At 42.4% G+C, this 22,920-nt stretch overlaps 1 protein-coding gene across 1 annotated transcript in view; it reads right to left on the reverse strand.

Annotated features, from left to right (window-relative positions):
* The window catches only part of LOC149336836 (uncharacterized), a 47,121-nt gene extending 26,400 nt beyond the window's left edge, over nt 1-20,721 (reverse strand). Inside the window, exons 1-3 of the mRNA XM_089554250.1 lie at nt 15,466-20,721; nt 14,469-14,478; nt 12,591-13,076 (exon numbers count right to left, since the gene is read on the reverse strand). Of these exons, the coding sequence (XP_089410376.1) occupies nt 12,591-13,076; nt 14,469-14,478; nt 15,466-15,723 (754 nt within the window). The 5' untranslated portion in view covers nt 15,724-20,721. The remainder of the gene's footprint in view (nt 1-12,590; nt 13,077-14,468; nt 14,479-15,465) is intronic.
* Nucleotides 20,722-22,920: the final 2,199 nt, after the last annotated feature.

Consider the following 22,920-nt stretch of genomic DNA (forward strand, 5'->3'; position numbering starts at 1 on the left):
GTAGTTTTACTGAAACTCTCTTAATGGGCATAACAGGAGTTATTTCGATTTCATCGTACAATTTGTCCTCTGACTAGCTTCTCAGTGACATTGAGTTTGCAGCTTTATTGCGCAAGCTTCCACCAAATACTTCCACAAAATTCTCACACTTACTCATGTGCTGTGTATTGCTTTGCTGGGGAAAAGCCACTCAATGTACTCGTACTGCGACTCGCCTCGAATGGCCCACTTTATTGAACCAGCTTGAAACAAAGCTGTTTGGAAACTGCTGCGACACTTTCCAGGTAGCACTTCTGCAGTAAATGTCATTGTTTTCAGAACTCAGTTACGTTAATATTTGAACACGGAGACAGTTCCTTTGCTTGGAATCATTGATTTCTTCTCAAAGCAATGAGAGCAGGAGTTAAGAGTTGTCATTACACCTGGGTGATAATAACAGCAAGATGACGTAACCATTTTTGATTACCTGCATCGTAGATGACGTTGGATTTCGGAAGCCAGTTATCTCTCATTCTTTGATATTTTGTAACCCTTCACAGTATACAGAGCAGAGTAAAATGAAAGGCTGTTTTTCATATGCGAGCAGTGTGCAGTCTTAATCATGTTTAATGATAGGCACTATGAAAGATGCCTTTCTTTGTGATACATATATTCATATTAATTTGCTGTGGGAAGGTGGTTGATATGCATTCTTTTTCAGTGGTTTTCTGGCTTTCTTGCGCCATGCATAACATTATTATTCTTGCCTGCATTTCAAGCGCCTTTCCTGAATCAAAGCAAATCTAAATTCTTCAGTGAACACTCTCGGTGTCCCTTCCTTTTTTTTTTGCATCTGTATTCTCTAATTGTACCAAGTGCCTAGGCTTCTCACAGGCTCTTGTGTGTGTTGCAAAAGCCTAAAGAAAAACTATTTCAACAAAAAATATTGAGGAGCTCTCCCTAGAGTTGATGCATTTTTTTCTTATCATTCTGTTTGTTTTTCAGGTGAAAAGCCCCTCCTGACATTTCTGATGATGTGCAAGACTGTTGTGCGACAGTTACCAACACATTGTTGCCTGCCTTCTGGCCATGCTGCAACATATTGTATCAAAGGCTGTGCGAGCATTCAATGTAACATACCCTGCATGTCTGCAGGCAGTTGCCACAAAATTGTGCTTGTTTTGTCTTGAACAAGTGCATACATACTTTTACTTTTTTGTTCACAGAGGTCCCTCTGCAGGCATATCTTGGTTCTTCTGTCCTTGCAACATTCGAACTACACCTTAAAGTATCCCTGATCTTCGCTGAAGTGCAGCTTCACACATTGTCATGGAGGTGTTTGTATATGCCAAAAACAGATTGTGTAACGAGATGACCAGTGAGGTCAGGTTAACAGGTAATATAAGGCAAATAAGCATTGTGGAATGCATTTAGAGCAAGTTTGACTGCGTAATTGCATCGTCTCATGGCCCAGCACTCCACCATTGATACACTGCTGTTGGTATACCCGTTTCATCCTTGTGGGGGCACTTGTCGAACAGTGTCATCATGATCGCTCTGGATTTTATTTAGGTAATGTGAGTTGTGGTGCTCATGATTGAGTCAAGACTGTGTGGCTGTGTGCCAAGCTGTGGGGAAAGCACCAGTGCAGTTTCACTTTCTTTTATCCTCCGTAGTGCCTGTACAAGAGATTAATTTTGTTAATGATGGTTTGTACTTTTATTATTCAATACCTGAAAATGTTGTTTAAAGGGACACTGAGGAGAAATTGAAGTTGGCTTGTATCGACAGAATACCAGCTCCTGATTACAAAAACGCCACTCATACTGACAACAAAGCTCTTGTAACGTAGAAAAGAGCAAGAACCAAAATACAGGTATCGCCGCCACAGGCCAAACTCGCAAGTACAAGCGTGATGAGATCATAGAACAAAACAGTGTTGCTAGAACGAATGGTTCTAGCAACACCAGGAACCGAGAAACCATGCATCACTGAGGCGCAGCCAATGCATGCGCAAATCTCCTTGACGTCGCCAGATGGCGCCACGTGCCCGGCTGCTACGCGCGCTCCTGAAGCATCGGGACAAATCAGCGCCTGTTTTCCGGCGGTAGGCGGGCTCCCGGTATTCCGCTAGTGGTAACAAGGTACACGGTATGCTAAAGGTGTCTATTTGCGAGAACTTCGTTGACGACTTCGAGAAAGAGATCCATCGTAACGCTGGCAAAACGCCAGTGCAAACGTAATCGAAGCGACTTAGCGACGGCCGCAATAGCCGATAGATGCCTTCAACGTGCGGCCGGCGGTAGCTTTCTTTTCGGCTGCTGCTAGGCCGCACTGCTGGCAGCCAGAAATCACGGAGTCTGCGTTACGTCATGTGTACGTCATGTTTCACGTCTCTTAGTCCTCTGTCGTCATAGACGAATCCCAAGTTTGAATCAGAGCGGCGGGAAAAACTTTTTCAACTTCGAATCCAAATTTCTTAGAAATAAATGCATCTTTCGCTGCCGGCCAAGTGGCAACAAAGCCATGACATGCCGAACTATCGGATTTTACTATAAAAAAAATATTAATAGTGCTCTCCTCAGTGTCCCTTTAAGCAGCTGTTTCTTGAGTGCTCTGATAACCTAGTTTCACTGAGCTGGTTTCGAGTGCTATATTTATTTGAATGCACGAGATGAATTTTTGATGCTCAGGCGAGACATGGTTGGCCTGGCGGGAGCAGTTCGTAGTTGGCTTAAGTGCAGACTAGGTTAGGTAACACCTGGTAGTCATGGCCCTGGAACTAGTGAATGTGGTGTTATATAATAATTAACATTGTTTCAAACAGCGACAGCATTCATTATTTCATGATTCTAACACAGATTGGAGGCCACAACGGAGATTCTATAAATGCATCTAAAAGCTTGTGTTATGCATGATCGTAGTTTGAAGTTGTCATTGTATGATGCTTCTGCACGTGCTTTCTGTTTTTCGTAATGTGCGGAATGCGCAAGGAAAAAAGTCCCAAGCGCATTTTGTTATATTATGCAACAATGATTATTCACAATTGTGTTTACAAACATGATAAACACAACTTCTTATTTTTGAAATGGCGATGCCAAATTACGACATCATTTATTTTGATGATAATTTTATGACGACTTAGCTGGTTTCATCAAAGTTCTACTTTTCCAAGCCAGGAAGTATGCCCTCTTAGGTGTAAATCTACTAAGAAAGGTAACATGCCTGAGATGATGTCTTGTGGAAATGATGCTGGCAGCATTTGGTTTGGTACCTGGTGGAGTTTACACAGCATACACACCACTGTGCTCGGTGCCTCCCAAGCGCTTATCAAGCTTGCACAACATAGATGCTCACATATTCTTCCCAGGTGGCTAAATAACCAGGTTTCTGGGTTTTAAATCTGTTGCAAAAGGCGGGAGAAGGTGTGTTTATTTTAACGAGTATTGCATTGGTTTTAGATTGCTGACAGTGAAATAGTGATGTTCAGTTCCTGCTCTTCTTATGTCTGTTTTTTTTTTATTTGCTGTGCTTGGGGTCTTATACTGTAGATAATAGTTGGTATCATTGTGTCTTATCTCTCTAAAGACCCTTGTCAATCTCTGTGTGGCTTGCACTGTTTAGTATCTTCGTGTATGACTGCGTTATTTTAGGTATTTGTTTGGAAGATGAAACTCTGCCACTGAAACTCCTGCTGTTATATATTATTGTGTATGAAACCTTATGTAACTATATTAATATGGTAATACCCTTGTTACTGATGTGGTTGGCATCTATGCATGTTTTCAGTTGCTATGACCGTTAAAACTATTCCATATTTACAATGTCTCACATTTCTGCTTTGTTCTAGTTCTCACTTTAATTTATGCCTCACACCTTTTTTGTTTGTTGTTTTTCATGTGCGGTGTTGACATGGATGGAAAAGCTGCGTCACAGAGTGCATGAACGACAGCAGCAGCTGAGAGTTCAGTTGTGTTCTGCGGATTCTTGTTTGTTGTGGTGTGATTCAGGGGAAGTGCTGCCCTGCAACCCTGCACTGTGAGCAGGTCAATGCCTGTGAGCTAGCAAGTGGTAAACGTGTGCTTCTCTCTTTGTAACAAGTCATGACATACACAGATAAAGTCATGCAATGGGATGTAATGCTTGTAGTTTATGCTCTGCTCAGCTCAGCTACAAAAGCAACAGTGTTTTTTGAGTCATGTGCTCGTGATTAGCTGTCCTCATGATATGAAATATGGGTCTAGTCTAAAAGAGAACAGCTTTTATTTTAGGTCTGCATGGTCGAAGCATGGCTCGGTTCTTAGGTCATGACAAGCTCTGATCAGCCTGAGTTTGAGCAACCTCACAATTTGTCAACTAACCTAGAGACGTAGGCCAGCTGTAATCAATCCACTGAGGCATACCCTTCATATCTAAGGAGATCCATGCATTGTTTCTTTGCGCAGGTTTGGCCACAGCTAAGAGTAGCTGCACCTCGTCTCCACAACAAAATACGGAACGATGCGGAACGTGCTTTCTGTGCCCTGATTGTGGCTATGCTACAGCGAATGTCACTCACTTCAAGAGGCATCAGAGAACCCACACTGGAGAGCGTCCTTTCCAATGCAGCCATTGCAGCAAGGCGTTCACTACTTCAGACCACCTTGTGAGGCACATCCGTATCCATATGGGCGAGAAGCCACACCAGTGTAATCACTGTGGCAAGAGCTTCTCAGACAAGAGCAACCTGACAGAGCATGTTCGTATCCACACAGGCGATAAGCCGTACCACTGTGATCACTGTGGCAAGCGCTTCACACAGAGCGGACCCCTGAGGGAACACCTCCGCGTCCACACAGGCGAGAAGCCATTCCGATGCCATCTATGCCCCGAGGTCTTTGCGCGCAAAAGGAGCCTACGTCACCATGTGCAATCTCACAAGAGGGCAAATGTGTAGCATGTTTTTTTTTTTAGCAAGTAAGTTTTCGTGGAGGCTGTGTCTGAAGTCCTCTTGGTGCACAGAGTATTCATTCAAAGGCATTTGCTATTGAATTACGTTACAGGGTGTTGTGTGAGAATTTATTGGAGAAGTTATTGTGAGCCATTGTGCGATGTAAGAGTCTGCCAATTTCGTCCTGATGTTTTGATTGAAATGATCCAGAAGAATATATAATCATTAGTCATGCTGACACTCTGATACGAGTTGCAATATTTCTAGGAAAGTATGAGCGGTAACAAAATCTTAACGTAACTGACTCCAAAGTAATTTGCTATTCTGCACCTGAAATGAGAACAACACTATTAGATGTGTTTGCAGCGTATTAATGTTTTATTTTGGTTTCAAATATCTCAAGCAGCATCTTTTTTGTCTCTTGTTTGCTTGTAAGAGAAAGAATAGTTAACAAACCATTTCTGAAAAATTGGGCAGACTGTGCACAGTATGTTCTTGGAATGCTTGCTTCATTTAAAATGGTTCCATTTCTAAAATCAGATGGGAGAAAGATTCATCTTTGTTTTCTGTAGCATACAACAATTTTTGCAGGAAATGTGGCTCTGGCACATTTCTTTTGGCTGTTTTATAAATTGGATAGGTGATCCTTTTCTTGAAATGACACATTGTATCTTTATGTAGGTGTTTTGGTGGAAATTCATGATGGTCGCTGCCTTGTCATCATTAATTGTACACTGCACTCTATACATCGCATCTCATGGGAATGAGGGAATGCTTCAATGTTTCCTATCATCTGCTGCTTGTACTTTGCTGGTGAAAATGAAGCTGCAGCACTTGTTGACAGATTTTTCTTTATGCGTCTTTGAAGAGTTTTTGCTTAGCCATTTAGCATTTTATTTCTTCCTTGGTGATAATTGATGAGCAGTTTTGTGTTATTTGCATCTGTGAGCCTTTGTGTCATGCAAAATCCCACATTTACAGCACCTGAGTGGTTGTGCAGCTTTTTTGCGCAAATTTCAGAATAAGTCTTACAGTCGCAGCTTTTACTGATGGCGTGTTCTCTTGGTTGTTGGCTTTCCTACATTGCACGCAGTAATGTTGTGCAACCATAGAGATTAGATACCATAAAGAGTGTTGTAAGTAATGTTTGTGTTAATTTACTGTGGAAAAATAAAGTATGGTTGGAAACGTAAGTTTAGCACTGCCACCTTTCTTTGTGATGTGGAGCACACTGCTGTGGATATTGCAGAGGCTGAAAAACAGGATTCGCACAGGGGAAGAAGAACCCGCAATGATCTGGAAGAATAGAGTTGGGACGGTGACTGCTCATCTGGGACCGACGCCTTAGAAATATGTGTCTATTAAAGTTGGCTGCTGACCTCTCCAACACGCACAGTGCTGAAGTGGCCTTTTCATTCAATCGACGACTCCTACTGCATCCAACTAGAAGCCATTGGGTCAATGAATGGCAGGAGTGACCACACAAAGGACCAAATACTTCCTGCCGGGCTATGTGACAAATGCACTGAAATTTTGCAAAACTTGCTGAGCAAAATGCGACGGAAACATATTCAAGGCGCGGCACTCCTGACTAAGTTGTCACTTTTCAGACTCCATCCTCACCAATCACTTTCGCTTCCCCTGCAGTTATACCATATTATTGTATATGAAACCTTATGTAAGAGTAACGATACAGAAATACCCTTGCCGCTGACATGGTTGGCATCGATGCGTTTTCAGTTGCTATGACTGCTAAACTATTCCATATCTGCAAGGCCTCACATTTCTACTTTGTTATAGTTCTCACTTTACTTTACGCCTCACACCTTTTCTGTTTGTTGTTTTTGATGTACGGTGTTGACATGGCTCGAATAGCTGCGTTACAGAGTGCATGAATGACAGCAGCAGCTGAAATTTCACTCGTGCTTTGCAGATTTTTCTTTGTTGTGCTAAAAAAGGGAAGGGGAAATGGTGCTAAAAAATTGTGTGCCTGTGATGAAACCTGGTGCTATGCATCAGTCAGTGCCTGTGAACAAGGAAGTACTAAATGTATGCTTCTCTTTTTGCACCAAGTCGTGCTTTACACTCATAAAGTCCTGCGAGGGCATGTAATGTTCGTAATTTATGCTCTGCTCTGCTCAGCTACAGAAGCAACAGTGTTTTTCGAGTCATGTGCTATGATTTGCTGTCCTCGTGATATGAAATATGGGCCTAGTTTAAAAGAGAATAGCTTTTAATTTAGGTCTGCATCACCAGGCTTGGTTCTTCGACCATGACAAGGCCTGACCAGCTTGAGTTTGAGCATCCTCGCCATTCAATAACTATCCTTGAGACATACACTAGCTGTTATCAATGCATTGAGGCATACCCTTTATGTCTAAAGAAATCCATGCATTGTTTCTTTGCGCAGGTTTGGCCACAGCTAAGAATGGCTGCACCTCGTCTCCGCAACAAAATTCGCCAGGATGCGAAAAGCGCTTTTCGTGCCACGAGTGTGGCTATGCTACAGTGCATAACCATGTTTTCAAGAGACACCAGAGAAGCCACACTGGAGAGCGTCCTTTCCTATGCAGCCATTGCAGCAAGGCATTCACTACTTCAGACAACCTTGTGAGGCACATCCGTATCCATACGGGCGAGAAGCCATACCAGTGTATTATTTGTGGCAAGAGCTTCACACAGAAGACCATCCTGGAGGACCATGTTCGCGTCCACACAGGCCATAAGCCGTACCGCTGCGATCACTGTGGCAAATGCTTCACACAGAGGGGACACCTGAGGGAACACCTCCACCTCCACACAGGCGAGAAGCCGTACCAATGCCATCTATGTCCCCTGGCCTTTGCGCAGAAGGCAAGCCTGCGTTACCATCTGCAATCTCACAAGAAGGCAACTCTGTAGTAGATATTTTTTTGCACAAGTAGATTTGCACAGTTGTTTTGTACGGGGAGTGACGAGTACTTTTGACATGCATATAAAGGATATATCCATCTCTTGTACCATGATTTTTCACTTTTTTTTTGTTTTAAGTGTCCTCCAATGATTGCATACTGAACAAAATCTCTCTATAATATCCTTGCATATTATAGTACATGTTTATATCATTCCGTATACTGTCTTAATGTTGTGATTATATTCATAGTTTATCCCCACTTGTTTTAATTTTGTGACTTACCTTCTTGTTATGCACAAATTGTATTGCACTTCCGTCGACTGCAGAGGGTCAGAGGCCTCGTCAGGCACCATAGCCTTTAGCCTCTGCCCCTGCGGCAGATGCTGTAACTGCTCTGCTCAAATAAATCTTTTCATTTCATTTCTTTCAATTTCATTTCATATGTGTTGATTTTTATGTTGCCTGCCTGAAGTATTTTTCGTTTGCTAGTTTTCATGTGTTATGCTACTGGCATGTCCTCCAATGGTCAGTCCATTTTTATTGTTCTTCCAGTCGAGAGTTTTCATTTTTATTTCTTCAATTCATCATATAGGCATCACCCTCCCTGGACTGTGTTCAATCACCTTGTATGCAACCATTTTTTTTATTACAAGTTGGTGTGTCTGGGGTTATTGTAATGGTGCGCTTTAATGATAGCACCAAGCATTGCTTGGGACACAAATTAAGGTTGGTGGCCGGTCATATCGAGGCTAGTTTGACCTCCATTGGAGAACTCCGCAGCCATGTGCACCACGAGAGAAATTCGAGGATCAGGGTAGTGCGGGGAATGTATGGCGGCATGGCAATGCCATTGATTTCATAACGCTAGTTCCGGTTTTATGTAGAGGTACTGGAATGGGTTACAAATTGGTGATAACTAATAATTTAGGATCTGTACTAATTTGAGGAGGTCAAGTGCATGAGTGGTTCATTATGAATACATTCTTCTCAGTAAGTATCTATAGCTTCTGCTGAAAGCAGTATGTGCAGTCTTTGTCAAAAGTATACAGCCCAAGGAGTCTGCTTCTGAGCCCTGCAGTGTGGCTCCTCTTTCATAGTCGGGGACCCTAATCACAAAAAGGCTGGAGGAACTTGCGTCCTCAACCATCCCAAGCTTAGGACTACCATATGCGCTTAAGAGCCCCGCTACACGTCTTGAAAGCAAACCCCTTGGGCTGTATATTTTTGACAAAGACTGTACATAAACTCTCAGTTATTTCCCATGCATGCCAGGAAGAGAACAAAAATGTAGCAGATTTCAAAGGCCTTGGTCATGGACAATGTTGGCTTTGGGAGGCTAGTGCTTTCTTCTTCTATGATTAATGTCCACTTAAAATCTGCACAACAACCGCAGTGAAGTTAAAATCAAGGTTGTTCTAAACAAACGGTTCCCGGTCTTAGTCACATATTGAACTGCAAGGCATGGATCTCTTTCCGCATTCCCTGTCGTTGCATTGTTAACAATGAGAAGAATTCCATGGAAAAGCAACCTCTTCCTTTAATTCAACATACTTGCTTTTTTCTAGTTGCATGCTTGTGTTTTCTGCATATTTTGAGCAGAGGAATGCAAGAGCCCTAACTTTTATTTTTCCTCCCTCACCCTCACTTTTGAATCCATGGCCCTCCCTCACCCTCACTCTGATTTTGAAAAATTATGCGGCCCTCCCTCACCCTTACTTCATCATCGTCATTATCATCATCATCAGCCTGACTATGCCCACTGCAGGGCAAAGGCCTCTCCCATGTCTCTCCAATTAACCCTGTCCTTTGTCAGTTGCCGCCACTGTATCCCCGCAAACTTCTTAATCTCATCCGCCCACCTAAGTTTCTGGTGCCCGCTGCTACGTTTGCCTTCTCTTGGAATAAACTCCGTTACCGTTAGGGACCAGCGGTTACCTTGCCTTCGCATTACATGCCCTGCCCAAGCCCACTTCTTCCTCTTGATTTCGACTAGGATGTCAATAACCCTCGTTTATTCTCTCACCCACTCCGCCCGCTTCTGATCTCTAAACATTACACCTATCATTTTTCTTTCCATAGCTCGCTGCATTGTCCTTAAGTTAAGCTGAACCCTCTTTGTTAGCCTCCACATTTCTGCCCCATAGGTGAGTACCGGTAAGACACACCCGTTGTATAATTTTCTCTTGAGAGATATTGGTAAACAGCCATTCATGATCTGAGAGAACCTGCCATACGCGCTCCACCCCATCCTTATTCTTCTAGTTATTTCCCTCTCTTGATCCGGATCAGCTGTCACTACTGAACCTAGCAACGTTTAACGCAAGAACCTTATCCAGTGGGGCTAGTTCCGGAGTCTCTTTAAGTTCTGGTGGTATTACTGAGTAATAAACATATAAGGGAAGCCCTCAAAGCACTGTTGGATGAGAGGATAGATGCATATACTTATACTGGTATGATGCTTATACTCGTATGGTATGTATCCACCGTGGTGGCTCAGTGGTTAGGGCACTCGGCTGCTGACCCAAAACACGCGGGTTCGATCCCGGCTACTGCGGTTGAATTTCGATATAGGCAGAATTCTAGAGGCCCGTGTACTGTGCGATGTCAATGCATGCTGTATCTTGCCGGTACTCACCTATTTGGCAGAAACGTGGAGGCTAACAAAGAGGGTTCAGCTTAAGTTAAGGACAACGCAGCGAGCTATGGAAAGAAAAATGATAGGTGTAACGTTTAGAGATCAGAAGCAAGCGGAGTGGGTGACAGAACAAACGCGGGTTAATGACATCCTAGTCGAAATAAAGAGGAAGAAGTGGGCTTGGGCAGGGCATGTAATGCGAAGGCAAGGTAACCGCTCGTCCCTAAGGGTAATGGAGTGGATTCCAAGAGAAGGCAAGCAGAAACTTAGGTGGGCGGATGAGATTAAGAAGTTTGCGGGGATACAGTGGCGGCAACTGACAAAGGACAGGGTTAATTGGAGAGACATGGGAGAGGCCTTTGCCCTGCAGTGGGCATAGTCAGGCTGATGATGATGATAATGACGATGATGAAGTAAGGGTGAGGGAGGGCCGCATAATTTTTCAAAATCAGAGTGAGGGTGAGGGAGGGCCATGGATTCAAAAGTGAGGGTGAGGGAGGAAAAATAAAAGTTAGGGCTCTTGCATTCCTCTGCTCAAAATATGCAGAAAACACAAGCATGCAACTAGAAAAAAGCAAGTATGTTGAATTAAAGGAAGAGGTTGCTTTTCCATGGAATTCTTCTCATTGTTAACAATGCAACGACAGGGAATGCGGAAAGAGATCCATGCCTTGCAGTTCAATATGTGACTAAGACCGGGAACCGTTTGTTTAGAACAACCTTGATTTTAACTTCACTGCGGTTGTTGTGCAGATTTTAAGTGGACATTAATCATAGAAGAAGAAACCACTAGCCTCCCAAAGCCAACATTGTCCATGACCAAGGCCTTTGAAATCTGCTACATTTTTGTTCTCTTCCTGGCATGCATGGGAAATAACTGAGAGTTTATGTACAGTCTTTGTCAAAAATATACAGCCCAAGGGGTTTGCTTTCAAGACGTGTAGCGGGGCTCTTAAGCGCATATGGTAGTCCTAAGCTTGGGATGGTTGAGGACGCAAGTTCCTCCAGCCTTTTTGTGATTAGGGTCCCCGACTATGAAAGAGGAGCCACACTGCAGGGCTCAGAAGCAGACTCCTTGGGCTGTATACTTTTGACAAAGACTGCACATACTGCTTTCAGCAGAAGCTATAGATACTAACTGAGAAGAATGTATTCATAATGAACCACTCATGCACTTGACCTCCTCAAATTAGTACAGATCCTAAATTATTAGTTATCACCAATTTGTAACCCATTCCAGTACCTCTACATAAAACCGGAACTAGCGTTATGAAATCAATGGCATTGCCATGCCGCCATACATTCCCCGCACTACCCTGATCCTCGAATTTCTCTCGTGGTGCACATGGCTGCGGAGTTCTCCAATGGAGGTCAAACTAGCCTCGATATGACCGGCCACCAACCTTAATTTGTGTCCCAAGCAATGCTTGGTGCTATCATTAAAGCGCACCATTACAATAACCCCAGACACACCAACTTGTAATAAAAAAAATGGTTGCATACAAGGTGATTGAACACAGTCCAGGGAGGGTGATGCCTATATGATGAATTGAAGAAATAAAAATGAAAACTCTCGACTGGAAGAACAATAAAAATGGACTGACCATTGGAGGACATGCCAGTAGCATAACACATGAAAACTAGCAAACGAAAAATACTTCAGGCAGGCAACATAAAAATCAACACATATGAAATGAAATTGAAAGAAATGAAATGAAAAGATTTATTTGAGCAGAGCAGTTACAGCATCTGCCGCAGGGGCAGAGGCTAAAGGCTATGGTGCCTGACGAGGCCTCTGACCCTCTGCAGTCGACGGAAGTGCAATACAATTTGTGCATAACAAGAAGGTAAGTCACAAAATTAAAACAAGTGGGGATAAACTATGAATATAATCACAACATTAAGACAGTATACGGAATGATATAAACATGTACTATAATATGCAAGGATATTATAGAGAGATTTTGTTCAGTATGCAATCATTGGAGGACACTTATAACAAAAAAAAAGTGAAAAATCATGGTACAAGAGATGGATATATCCTTTATATGCATGTCAAAAGTACTCGTCACTCCCCGTACAAAACAACTGTGCAAATCTACTTGTGCAAAAAAATATCTACTACAGAGTTGCCTTCTTGTGAGATTGCAGATGGTAACGCAGGCTTGCCTTCTGCGCAAAGGCCAGGGGACATAGATAGCATTGGTACGGCTTCTCGCCTGTGTGGAGGTGGAGGTGTTCCCTCAGGTGTCCCCTCTGTGTGAAGCATTTGCCACAGTGATCGCAGCGGTACGGCTTATGGCCTGTGTGGACGCGAACATGGTCCTCCAGGATGGTCTTCTGTGTGAAGCTCTTGCCACAAATAATACACTGGTATGGCTTCTCGCCCGTATGGATACGGATGTGCCTCACAAGGTTGTCTGAAGTAGTGAATGCCTTGCTGCAATGGCTGCATAGGAAAGGACGCTCTCCAGTGTGGCTTCTCTGGTGTCTCTTGAAAACATGGTTATGCACTGTAGCATAGCCACACTCGTGGCACGAAAAGCGCTTTTCGCATCCTGGCGAATTTTGTTGCGGAGACGAGGTGCAGCCATTCTTAGCTGTGGCCAAACCTGCGCAAAGAAACAATGCATGGATTTCTTTAGACATAAAGGGTATGCCTCAATGCATTGATAACAGCTAGTGTATGTCTCAAGGATAGTTATTGAATGGCGAGGATGCTCAAACTCAAGCTGGTCAGGCCTTGTCATGGTCGAAGAACCAAGCCTGGTGATGCAGACCTAAATTAAAAGCTATTCTCTTTTAAACTAGGCCCATATTTCATATCACGAGGACAGCAAATCATAGCACATGACTCGAAAAACACTGTTGCTTCTGTAGCTGAGCAGAGCAGAGCATAAATTACGAACATTACATGCCCTCGCAGGACTTTATGAGTGTAAAGCACGACTTGGTGCAAAAAGAGAAGCATACATTTAGTACTTCCTTGTTCACAGGCACTGACTGATGCATAGCACCAGGTTTCATCACAGGCACACAATTTTTTAGCACCATTTCCCCTTCCCTTTTTTAGCACAACAAAGAAAAATCTGCAAAGCACGAGTGAAATTTCAGCTGCTGCTGTCATTCATGCACTCTGTAACGCAGCTATTCGAGCCATGTCAACACCGTACATCAAAAACAACAAACAGAAAAGGTGTGAGGCGTAAAGTAAAGTGAGAACTATAACAAAGTAGAAATGTGAGGCCTTGCAGATATGGAATAGTTTAGCAGTCATAGCAACTGAAAACGCATCGATGCCAACCATGTCAGCGGCAAGGGTATTTCTGTATCGTTACTCTTACATAAGGTTTCATATACAATAATATGGTATAACTGCAGGGGAAGCGAAAGTGATTGGTGAGGATGGAGTCTGAAAAGTGACAACTTAGTCAGGAGTGCCGCGCCTTGAATATGTTTCCGTCGCATTTTGCTCAGCAAGTTTTGCAAAATTTCAGTGCATTTGTCACATAGCCCGGCAGGAAGTATTTGGTCCTTTGTGTGGTCACTCCTGCCATTCATTGACCCAATGGCTTCTAGTTGGATGCAGTAGGAGTCGTCGATTGAATGAAAAGGCCACTTCAGCACTGTGCGTGTTGGAGAGGTCAGCAGCCAACTTTAATAGACACATATTTCTAAGGCGTCGGTCCCAGATGAGCAGTCACCGTCCCAACTCTATTCTTCCAGATCATTGCGGGTTCTTCTTCCCCTGTGCGAATCCTGTTTTTCAGCCTCTGCAATATCCACAGCAGTGTGCTCCACATCACAAAGAAAGGTGGCAGTGCTAAACTTACGTTTCCAACCATACTTTATTTTTCCACAGTAAATTAACACAAACATTACTTACAACACTCTTTATGGTATCTAATCTCTATGGTTGCACAACATTACTGCGTGCAATGTAGGAAAGCCAACAACCAAGAGAACACGCCATCAGTAAAAGCTGCGACTGTAAGACTTATTCTGAAATTTGCGCAAAAAAGCTGCACAACCACTCAGGTGCTGTAAATGTGGGATTTTGCATGACACAAAGGCTCACAGATGCAAATAACACAAAACTGCTCATCAATTATCACCAAGGAAGAAATAAAATGCTAAATGGCTAAGCAAAAACTCTTCAAAGACGCATAAAGAAAAATCTGTCAACAAGTGCTGCAGCTTCATTTTCACCAGCAAAGTACAAGCAGCAGATGATAGGAAACATTGAAGCATTCCCTCATTCCCATGAGATGCGATGTATAGAGTGCAGTGTACAATTAATGATGACAAGGCAGCGACCATCATGAATTTCCACCAAAACACCTACATAAAGATACAATGTGTCATTTCAAGAAAAGGATCACCTATCCAATTTATAAAACAGCCAAAAGAAATGTGCCAGAGCCACATTTCCTGCAAAAATTGTTGTATGCTACAGAAAACAAAGATGAATCTTTCTCCCATCTGATTTTAGAAATGGAACCATTTTAAATGAAGCAAGCATTCCAAGAACATACTGTGCACAGTCTGCCCAATTTTTCAGAAATGGTTTGTTAACTATTCTTTCTCTTACAAGCAAACAAGAGACAAAAAAGATGCTGCTTGAGATATTTGAAACCAAAATAAAACATTAATACGCTGCAAACACATCTAATAGTGTTGTTCTCATTTCAGGTGCAGAATAGCAAATTACTTTGGAGTCAGTTACGTTAAGATTTTGTTACCGCTCATACTTTCCTAGAAATATTGCAACTCGTATCAGAGTGTCAGCATGACTAATGATTATATATTCTTCTGGATCATTTCAATCAAAACATCAGGACGAAATTGGCAGACTCTTACATCGCACAATGGCTCACAATAACTTCTCCAATAAATTCTCACACAACACCCTGTAACGTAATTCAATAGCAAATGCCTTTGAATGAATACTCTGTGCACCAAGAGGACTTCAGACACAGCCTCCACGAAAACTTACTTGCTAAAAAAAAAAACATGCTACACATTTGCCCTCTTGTGAGATTGCACATGGTGACGTAGGCTCCTTTTGCGCGCAAAGACCTCGGGGCATAGATGGCATCGGAATGGCTTCTCGCCTGTGTGGACGCGGAGGTGTTCCCTCAGGGGTCCGCTCTGTGTGAAGCGCTTGCCACAGTGATCACAGTGGTACGGCTTATCGCCTGTGTGGATACGAACATGCTCTGTCAGGTTGCTCTTGTCTGAGAAGCTCTTGCCACAGTGATTACACTGGTGTGGCTTCTCGCCCATATGGATACGGATGTGCCTCACAAGGTGGTCTGAAGTAGTGAACGCCTTGCTGCAATGGCTGCATTGGAAAGGACGCTCTCCAGTGTGGGTTCTCTGATGCCTCTTGAAGTGAGTGACATTCGCTGTAGCATAGCCACAATCAGGGCACAGAAAGCACGTTCCGCATCGTTCCGTATTTTGTTGTGGAGACGAGGTGCAGCTACTCTTAGCTGTGGCCAAACCTGCGCAAAGAAACAATGCATGGATCTCCTTAGATATGAAGGGTATGCCTCAGTGGATTGATTACAGCTGGCCTACGTCTCTAGGTTAGTTGACAAATTGTGAGGTTGCTCAAACTCAGGCTGATCAGAGCTTGTCATGACCTAAGAACCGAGCCATGCTTCGACCATGCAGACCTAAAATAAAAGCTGTTCTCTTTTAGACTAGACCCATATTTCATATCATGAGGACAGCTAATCACGAGCACATGACTCAAAAAACACTGTTGCTTTTGTAGCTGAGCTGAGCAGAGCATAAACTACAAGCATTACATCCCATTGCATGACTTTATCTGTGTATGTCATGACTTGTTACAAAGAGAGAAGCACACGTTTACCACTTGCTAGCTCACAGGCATTGACCTGCTCACAGTGCAGGGTTGCAGGGCAGCACTTCCCCTGAATCACACCACAACAAACAAGAATCCGCAGAACACAACTGAACTCTCAGCTGCTGCTGTCGTTCATGCACTCTGTGACGCAGCTTTTCCATCCATGTCAACACCGCACATGAAAAACAACAAACAAAAAAGGTGTGAGGCATAAATTAAAGTGAGAACTAGAACAAAGCAGAAATGTGAGACATTGTAAATATGGAATAGTTTTAACGGTCATAGCAACTGAAAACATGCATAGATGCCAACCACATCAGTAACAAGGGTATTACCATATTAATATAGTTACATAAGGTTTCATACACAATAATATATAACAGCAGGAGTTTCAGTGGCAGAGTTTCATCTTCCAAACAAATACCTAAAATAACGCAGTCATACACGAAGATACTAAACAGTGCAAGCCACACAGAGATTGACAAGGGCCTTTAGAGAGATAAGACACAATGATACCAACTATTATCTACAGTATAAGACCCCAAGCACAGCAAATAAAAAAAAACAGACATAAGAAGAGCAGGAACTGAACATCACTATTTCACTGTCAGCAATCTAAAACCAATGCAATACTCGTTAAAATAAACACACCTTCTCCCGCCTTTTGCAACAGATTTAAAACCCAGAAACCTGGTTATTTAGCCACCTGGGAAGAATATGTGAGCATCTATGTTGTGCAAGCTTGATAAGCGCTTGGGAGGCACCGAGCACAGTGGTGTGTATGCTGTGTAAACTCCACCAGGTACCAAACCAAATGCTGCCAGCATCATTTCCACAAGACATCATCTCAGGCATGTTACCTTTCTTAGTAGATTTACACCTAAGAGGGCATACTTCCTGGCTTGGAAAAGTAGAACTTTGATGAAACCAGCTAAGTCGTCATAAAATTATCATCAAAATAAATGATGTCGTAATTTGGCATCGCCATTTCAAAAATAAGTTGTGTTTATCATGTTTGTAAACACAATTGTGAATAATCATTGTTGCATAATATAACAAAATGCGCTTGGGACTTTTTTCCTTGCGCATTCCGCACATTACGAAAAACAGAAAGCACGTGCAGAAGCATCATACAATGACAACTTCAAACTACGATCATGCATAACACAAGCTTTTAGATGCATTTATAGAATCTCCGTTGTGGCCTCCAATCTGTGTTAGAATCATGAAATAATGAATGCTGTCGCTGTTTGAAACAATGTTAATTATTATATAACACCACATTCACTAGTTCCAGGGCCATGACTACCAGGTGTTACCTAACCTAGTCTGCACTTAAGCCAACTACGAACTGCTCCCGCCAGGCCAACCATGTCTCGCCTGAGCATCAAAAATTCATCTCGTGCATTCAAATAAATATAGCACTCGAAACCAGCTCAGTGAAACTAGGTTATCAGAGCACTCAAGAAACAGCTGCTTAAAGGGACACTGAGGAGAGCACTATTAATATTTTTTTTATAGTAAAATCCGATAGTTCGGCATGTCATGGCTTTGTTGCCACTTGGCCGGCAGCGAAAGATGCATTTATTTCTAAGAAATTTGGATTCGAAGTTGAAAAAGTTTTCCCCGCCGCTCTGATTCAAACTTGGGATTCGTCTATGACGACAGAGGACTAAGAGACGTGAAACATGACGTACACATGACGTAACGCAGACTCCGTGATTTCTGGCTGCCAGCAGTGTGGCCTAGCAGCAGCCGAAAAGAAAGCTACCGCCGGCCGCACGTTGAAGGCATCTATCGGCTATTGCGGCCGTCGCTAAGTCGCTTCGATTACGTTTGCACTGGCGTTTTGCCAGCGTTACGATGGATCTCGTTCTCGAAGTCGTCAACGAAGTTCTCGCAAATAGACACCTTTAGCATACCGTGTACCTTGTTACCACTAGCGGAATACCGGGAGCCCGCCTACCGCCGGAAAACAGGCGCTGATTTGTCCCGATGCTTCAGGAGCGCGCGTAGCAGCCGGGCACGTGGCGCCATCTGGCGACGTCAAGGAGATTTGCGCATGCATTGGCTGCGCCTCAGTGATGCATGGTTTCTCGGTTCCTGGTGTTGCTAGAACCATTCGTTCTAGCAACACTGTTTTGTTCTATGATCTCATCACGCTTGTACTTGCGAGTTTGGCCTGTGGCGGCGATACCTGTATTTTGGTTCTTGCTCTTTTCTACGTTACAAGAGCTTTGTTGTCAGTATGAGTGGCGTTTTTGTAATCAGGAGCTGGTATTCTGTCGATACAAGCCAACTTCAATTTCTCCTCAGTGTCCCTTTAAACAACATTTTCAGGTATTGAATAATAAAAGTACAAACCATCATTAACAAAATTAATCTCTTGTACAGGCACTACGGAGGATAAAAGAAAGTGAAACTGCACTGGTGCTTTCCCCACAGCTTGGCACACAGCCACACAGTCTTGACTCAATCATGAGCACCACAACTCACATTACCTAAATAAAATCCAGAGCGATCATGATGACACTGTTCGACAAGTGCCCCCACAAGGATGAAACGGGTATACCAACAGCAGTGTATCAATGGTGGAGTGCTGGGCCATGAGACGATGCAATTACGCAGTCAAACTTGCTCTAAATGCATTCCACAATGCTTATTTGCCTTATATTACCTGTTAACCTGACCTCACTGGTCATCTCGTTACACAATCTGTTTTTGGCATATACAAACACCTCCATGACAATGTGTGAAGCTGCACTTCAGCGAAGATCAGGGATACTTTAAGGTGTAGTTCGAATGTTGCAAGGACAGAAGAACCAAGATATGCCTGCAGAGGGACCTCTGTGAACAAAAAAGTAAAAGTATGTATGCACTTGTTCAAGACAAAACAAGCACAATTTTGTGGCAACTGCCTGCAGACATGCAGGGTATGTTACATTGAATGCTCGCACAGCCTTTGATACAATATGTTGCAGCATGGCCAGAAGGCAGGCAACAATGTGTTGGTAACTGTCGCACAACAGTCTTGCACATCATCAGAAATGTCAGGAGGGGCTTTTCACCTGAAAAACAAACAGAATGATAAGAAAAAAATGCATCAACTCTAGGGAGAGCTCCTCAATATTTTTTGTTGAAATAGTTTTTCTTTAGGCTTTTGCAACACACACAAGAGCCTGTGAGAAGCCTAGGCACTTGGTACAATTAGAGAATACAGATGCAAAAAAAAAAAGGAAGGGACACCGAGAGTGTTCACTGAAGAATTTAGATTTGCTTTGATTCAGGAAAGGCGCTTGAAATGCAGGCAAGAATAATAATGTTATGCATGGCGCAAGAAAGCCAGAAAACCACTGAAAAAGAATGCATATCAACCACCTTCCCACAGCAAATTAATATGAATATATGTATCACAAAGAAAGGCATCTTTCATAGTGCCTATCATTAAACATGATTAAGACTGCACACTGCTCGCATATGAAAAACAGCCTTTCATTTTACTCTGCTCTGTATACTGTGAAGGGTTACAAAATATCAAAGAATGAGAGATAACTGGCTTCCGAAATCCAACGTCATCTACGATGCAGGTAATCAAAAATGGTTACGTCATCTTGCTGTTATTATCACCCAGGTGTAATGACAACTCTTAACTCCTGCTCTCATTGCTTTGAGAAGAAATCAATGATTCCAAGCAAAGGAACTGTCTCCGTGTTCAAATATTAACGTAACTGAGTTCTGAAAACAATGACATTTACTGCAGAAGTGCTACCTGGAAAGTGTCGCAGCAGTTTCCAAACAGCTTTGTTTCAAGCTGGTTCAATAAAGTGGGCCATTCGAGGCGAGTCGCAGTACGAGTACATTGAGTGGCTTTTCCCCAGCAAAGCAATACACAGCACATGAGTAAGTGTGAGAATTTTGTGGAAGTATTTGGTGGAAGCTTGCGCAATAAAGCTGCAAACTCAATGTCACTGAGAAGCTAGTCAGAGGACAAATTGTACGATGAAATCGAAATAACTCCTGTTATGCCCATTAAGAGAGTTTCAGTAAAACTACAGCTTCATCGTAATTAGTCAGAGAAGTGATCACAACAACAGACATTGAAGTAATCATTCTCTGTACTGAAGGCATCAAGGAAAGCAAGGCAACCAGGATAGGCACAGCCAACATAGACATTGCATTCCGTTAAACTATTCAACAAATATGGTATAGGTGAGTAACAATAGCTTGGCTGGAAATTATTCAAAAACTGCCGGAGAGGAGACTTGAACTCTGCCTGAAATATGAGATCCGCTTTCAACCTGAAAAACAGACAAACAGAAAATAAATCACCTCTTCAAATGACTTCATTGCATCCCGCTCTTGTGCGTTTCTTTTTTTTCATATTTCATGACGCAAATAGAGAAGAGAGACACTTTATTTCCTTCTTTTTGTTTCTAGTTATGCAGCTCATTGTAAATCTGCAGAGTTACCAAGGTTTGCCATTTCTTCTATGCTCCTTGTGTTTGGTTATGCAATATTTTGTTTTGCAAATTTAGTCAATTTTCATGTGAATGTTGTCTTTGCAGAGAGCATAGATTCGTGAGGCCTTCAACAAGTACTGGATTGATCCTCTATTTTCGTATGTTTGAACTAGTGTCAGAACACTTTATAAGACTATGGGGTTATCTCCTCACTTTTTTGCTGTGGAATAATGCATTTGTACTGAGCAATCTCATCTTATTGGTAAATGGGTCAATTCGTTTTTGGGGAAAGTAAACGACGCAGCATTTGTCTGGCATATCTCTGTGGACACCTTAACCGCGCCGTAAGGAAAGGGAGGAAGGTGGGAGCGAAAGAAAGAGAGAAAGAGATCCGGAATAATTTCGACCACCTGTGGATCTTTAGCGTGCTTACGCAAAATGCGAAAGGCGCCTTGTGCAATGTCAATGCACGTTAAAGATCCCCAGGTGGTAGAAATTACTCTGGCACCCCTATCTCTCTTTCTTCTTTCACTAACACCTTCCTCCCTTCCCTTACAACACGGTTCAGGTGTCCACCAAGATATGCCAGACAGATACTGCGCCATTTCCTTTCCCCAAAAAACAATTTAACAATTTACCAGTAAGACGAGATTGTTCAGTACAAATGCATAATGCCACAGCAAAAAAGTAAAGAGATAACCCCATAGCCGTATCAATTATTCTGACACTAAATCAAACATACAAAAATAAAGGATCAATCTAGAATTTGTTGAAAGACTCGGAAACCTATGTTCTCTGCAAAGACTACACTCACTTGAAAATACCCTAAATTTGCAAAACAAATATTTCGTAACCAAACACAAGAAGCACAGAAGAGATGGCAAACCTTGGTAACTCTCCACATTAACAATGAGCTGCATAATTAGAAAAAAAAGGAAGGAAATAAAGTGTCTCCTCCCACTCGCAAATGTAGTGGACAAGCTACTGCAAACCACTTGCTCTGATGAGTCACGCTTATGCATGCTACATGAGATGAATAACAAACACAAGGATGAAACATGAAGAGATTAAACATGTCAGAAAATATCAGGAAAGCTCTATGATGAAATATATAGTTGCAGAATGCAAAAATGATGATGGCAATTACAATGAGCCACCAAGGCAGGCATTTATGAAAATAAGCCTTAGATGCTTATGTGCCACTAAACCAACATGACATAACACATTTATTAAAATGTTTGTGGCTACAAAACAAACAAGATCAAAAAGGACCACAAATGCGGGCCCATTCCAAGGAATCTCCTGCAGGCACTGAGCACAGTGGTGTGTATGCTGTGTAAACTCCATCAAGTACCAAACTATCCGCTGCCAGCATCATTTGGACAAAGCATCATCACGTCAGGCACGTTACCTTTTTGCGCAGATTTACACTTAAGAGGGCATACTTTCTGGCTTAAAAAAGTGGAACTTCGATCAGACCAGCAAAGTCCTCATAAAAGTTTCATCAAAATAAATGACTTTTAATTTGGGATCGCCATTTCAAAAACAAGAAATTGTATTTGTTATGGTTTGAAGTACTATTGTGGATAGTCATTCTTGTGCGATATAACAAGAAGTGCTTGTCACTTTTTTCTTTGTGCATTCAGTACATTATGATAAATAGCAACCACAAGTAAAACCATCATATAGTGATCCAAAGTGGACCATGCATAACACAAGCCTGTAGATCCATTTACAGAATCTCTGTTATGGCCTCCAACTTGAGTTAGAATCATGAAGTAATGAATGCTGTAACTGTTTGAAACAATGCTATTTACTGTAACACCATACTCGCTAGTTCCAGGACCATGACTATCACGTGTTATCTAATCTATTCTGGACTTAAGCTAACCATGCACTGCCAACGCCAGGCCAACCATGCCTTGTCCGAGCATAAAAATTCATCTCGTGCATCTAGATAACTATGGCAAGCGGAACCATCTCAATGAATCTAGATTATTAAAACACTCAAGAAACAGCTCCATAAAAAACTATTGCAGATATTCAATCAAAAAGAGTACAAACTGTAATTAATAAAATTAACCTCATGTACAGGCACTATGCAGGATAAAAAAATGCAAAACTGCACTGCTGCTTTGCCCAACAGCC

This window comes from Amblyomma mixtum, chromosome 7 (genome assembly GCF_055824585.1).
Source record: "Amblyomma mixtum isolate Tamu chromosome 7, ASM5582458v1, whole genome shotgun sequence".
NCBI lineage: Eukaryota > Metazoa > Arthropoda > Arachnida > Ixodida > Ixodidae > Amblyomma > Amblyomma mixtum.